Raw genomic sequence first — 3,698 nt, forward strand, 5'->3', positions numbered from 1 at the left:
AACAACAACAACAACAGCGCAGTCCCAATTTCTAAAGGATTCCTTCATTTTATTGCTTGAAAAACACTATTTTTTAAGATTTTATGAAAAACAATGTCAATGGACCTTCTTATGAGCTCCAAACAGATGCTAATAATTTTAGACATCAATTCTATTGAATTCAGTAACAAATTTCTAAACTAGAATAAAATCTCAAAAACTCACACTCACTGCTAGGGAGACATTTTTGACTCACAGTCACCTCCTATGGGGTTTCTGAGACTGTAAATCACAACACAAAGAGACTGTCCATCTTTTACCCTTAGAGCCGCTGTGGGTTGGAACTACCTGAGAGTTGCAGCTTTTGGATAAGCAGCAAAATGTGCTCACTTAATAAAGTGTAGAAACCTTTAACATAACCACTTGTGAAACCCAGAGTAAGCCCCTTAGCCTCTTCAGGGCATAAGAGAGAGCTCTGGTGACTTAGTTGGGTAAGGAGCTGTGCTGCCAACCTAAAGATGGGCAATATAAATCTACCAGCTATCTCACAGGAGAAAGACAGGCAATCTCTTTCTTGCTATTTCTTGTCTCTGAAAAGTACTGAGTTGGTTCCAACTCAACAGGAATGAACTCACTGAACTGAGAGTAAAGAACTCCAAGATGCCCTATATGGGAATCAAGATTTGAAATCAATTTATACAGAATCTAAACAGTAAATTTTAAGGAGTAACTTTTATGTTTTGAGTTAATTCTTTAGATAGTATATCTACAAGAGCAGATGCTAGTCATAATCATGCTTTGGATAGATTTTTTTCCCCTAAATACTTCAAATATTAGGGAGCTCTGGTAGCTTAGTGGTAAAGAGTTGAACTGACACAAAGGCACATGGTTCAAATCCACCAGCTTTCAGGAGAAAGATGGACAATCTCTTCATGTGAGATACACAGCCTCTGAAAACTCACTAGAGGGTCAGCTATGAGTCACTTTCAATGTGACAGCAGACATTTCTCATTTAGGCTTTTAAAAGTTTTTTCACTCTCATGAGTAACACTGACTATATACTTTGTGTATAAATTTTTTGTTCATCTTTCTACTTAATTCCATTATTCAAATTTCCATAAATTTCATTCCTCAGTCAAATGATAGCCTTGTATAATTTTTTTTCTTGTATAATTTTTTTAAACAATGTAACTTTATCAAGCTGAAATATATCATAAGTAAAACCAGTCATGAAATAAGATGAATACATAAACAAAATCCAACACACTGTACCTCTATTATATGTATTGTTGTCTCAAAAAGGGCAAACACCCCCCCCATATAAAACCAGTTATTTTCCAATACCTAATACTTACTGGTACAAATTTTATGTCAATGTATATGGAGCACTGTGGTAGGGGGAGGTATTTTTGCAATTTTTATGCATTCAGAAATAAATATGGTCAGCACAACATGAATTAAATGTTTTCTAACTGATCTGGTGATTTTTTATTTTTTAAAATACAGATTTCAATATATGTAATTTTTTAAAAGCTCATGTCTTAAAATATAAAAGTACTTACGGCTTTTTTCCACGAATACTTTGCCTACAGGCTGGCTAGTGCCAGTGGGTGCAGTGAACACAGACTGTTGTTCAGGACTGCTCTGCTCATCAGTAATTATATCTTCATCTTCTACTCCTAGCTCATTGGCATACTGTAATTCTGACTGTTGACTCTTCCTGTCATCAGGGAGAACACAGAAGAAATGATAACTGAATTTTTACCACACAAATGACCAGGTGCTTATGAATATAATGGAATGGGCCCCTGCCTTGGGTTAAGGAACTGAGTTACTACTCAGAGATCTGGTATTGAATGCTGTAATCTGAAGCACAACATCTACATTTCTCTGAGTCTCAGTTTTATCATCAGGAAAAGGAAGCAAAAATATTGGATTTTTAGGATTCCTTTCAGTTTAAAATTATATGACTCAACAGGTACTGATCACTGCTTGCCAAAACATTTTCAAATACAAATAATAGTTACATATCATTTCTAAGCCTAATTTTCTACACTAAAATATGTATTTGTATTTATTACTGAAATAATCATGATTCGAATTCTGTTACTATGAGACAATATATTATGGTAGCCTATTTTTATTAGTAGTACAATGATTTGGCTATTTATGTACAATCTTCTATTTATGTTTCTCAAGTTTAAAGTCAGTTCCCAAGGGTTTTTATGCAAATATTTTCTTTCACTCAGTGATTTATTCTTTTCAAATTTAACTTTAGATTGGTTGGATGGTTTTGTAACTTTTCCTAGGATGTTATAGCTATCAGTATTTATAAAACTGACCATTTGTGAGCTCCACATTAAGTATCTAGACACCACTGGAAAATTTAAAAAACAAATTCTTACTTTTTCTTCTTTCGAGGTTTTTGAATAACTGTCTCCTCAGATGGCTCCACATCAATACCATTTTCATTTCGTAGTATAGTTGGACTAGCTGCCTTCTTTTGGGTGAAAGAAGTCTCTGATTCTGAAAAGAAAACAAATAACTATATAACAAATCAAATAACTATAAAGTCAAAACAAACGTAATAAGATCTTTATAAGACAAAAGAATTGAGAATTTTAACTGGGCCATGATATTTTTCCCCCCACAATTGTCTAAATTTTTTATTTTTAAGCTTTACACTAATAAATCCTCAACATAAAATTTGAAATGTCAGTAATAAAAATATGGGCGAAAAAATTAAGTAATGTAACATGGAGATTATGTGTCAGGAAATCTCCAATAGCACCCAAGATTCTCACTAAAAATATTTGTAGAACTCAGAAAACATTAACACTGTCAGTTACAGACTGTTACTGCAAAAGACGATTATGAAGCAAGATCAACAAAAAGTACATGAAGTAGAATCCAGAGGAAGCCAGGCAGACGCTTCTGAGAGTCCTCTCCTTATGGAACTGAATAGGCTGTGCTAATTCGTCTAGCAGCAAATTGGTAACATGTGTGACAAGTTCTCTTTCTTCCAGAGAAACTCATGAAAGGCTTGGTATCTTTCCCTAGCAGCTACCAAATTTATGGACTGAAAAGCAGTATTCAGAATATGTCACATGTTCTTGCACATCCTAGGCACTGTGAACCACTCCATTAGAGAAAGTTTCCTATCAGTGTAGAGAACTATTTGTCAGTTAAGTTCCAGCTGTTGCCAAGGCTCAGCCTTACAAGCAGACTTTTCTAAGGACAGCAGTCTCGGGCCTATGTTAACTATTCGTTATGCGCACAGTTTAAGCAAGGGTGTTTTCAATCCACTACTCTTTCTGCCTGGAAGTGCTGGTTCTGGCTCCCTAAATGTCCTCAAATCCCTGGGATTCAGTGTTGATACATATTACATATACTTACAGACTGGGCTGGAACTCCAGCCCAGCAGTTTGAGTAGTAGAGCCTATCATGGTCATGATCACCTTGACCAAAACAAACAAACAAAAGGGGGAAAAAAACCTCAGAAACTTAGAAAGTGGAAAACCTGCAAGGTTTGGTACATTCTGATACAGTAATGACAGGTTCCCTTCAATGCAAAACTTAGTAAAGACCTGAAATTTTTAAAAAGTCAAGTCATTTTTTTTTTATGGTGAGAAAAATTTATTACATTTAGAATTAGCCTGCTGGACTCAGTTTAGATGATCCCAATTTTGTTGGCAACATCCAAAGCATCATAATCAGGA

The 3,698-nt window shown here is 35.0% G+C and overlaps 1 protein-coding gene across 1 annotated transcript in view; it reads right to left on the bottom strand.

Moving 5' to 3' along the window:
• TMEM237 (transmembrane protein 237) overlaps positions 1-3,698 on the bottom strand; it is a 25,955-nt gene that overhangs the window by 6,770 nt on the left and 15,487 nt on the right. Inside the window, exons 6-7 of the mRNA XM_006889148.1 lie at positions 2,385-2,505; positions 1,542-1,699 (exon numbers count right to left, since the gene is read on the bottom strand). Of these exons, the coding sequence (XP_006889210.1) occupies positions 1,542-1,699; positions 2,385-2,505 (279 nt within the window). The remainder of the gene's footprint in view (positions 1-1,541; positions 1,700-2,384; positions 2,506-3,698) is intronic.

Source organism: Elephantulus edwardii, unplaced genomic scaffold (assembly GCF_000299155.1).
Source record: "Elephantulus edwardii isolate Elephantulus edwardi_28Jun2011 unplaced genomic scaffold, EleEdw1.0 scaffold00075, whole genome shotgun sequence".
Taxonomy (NCBI): Eukaryota; Metazoa; Chordata; class Mammalia; order Macroscelidea; family Macroscelididae; genus Elephantulus; species Elephantulus edwardii.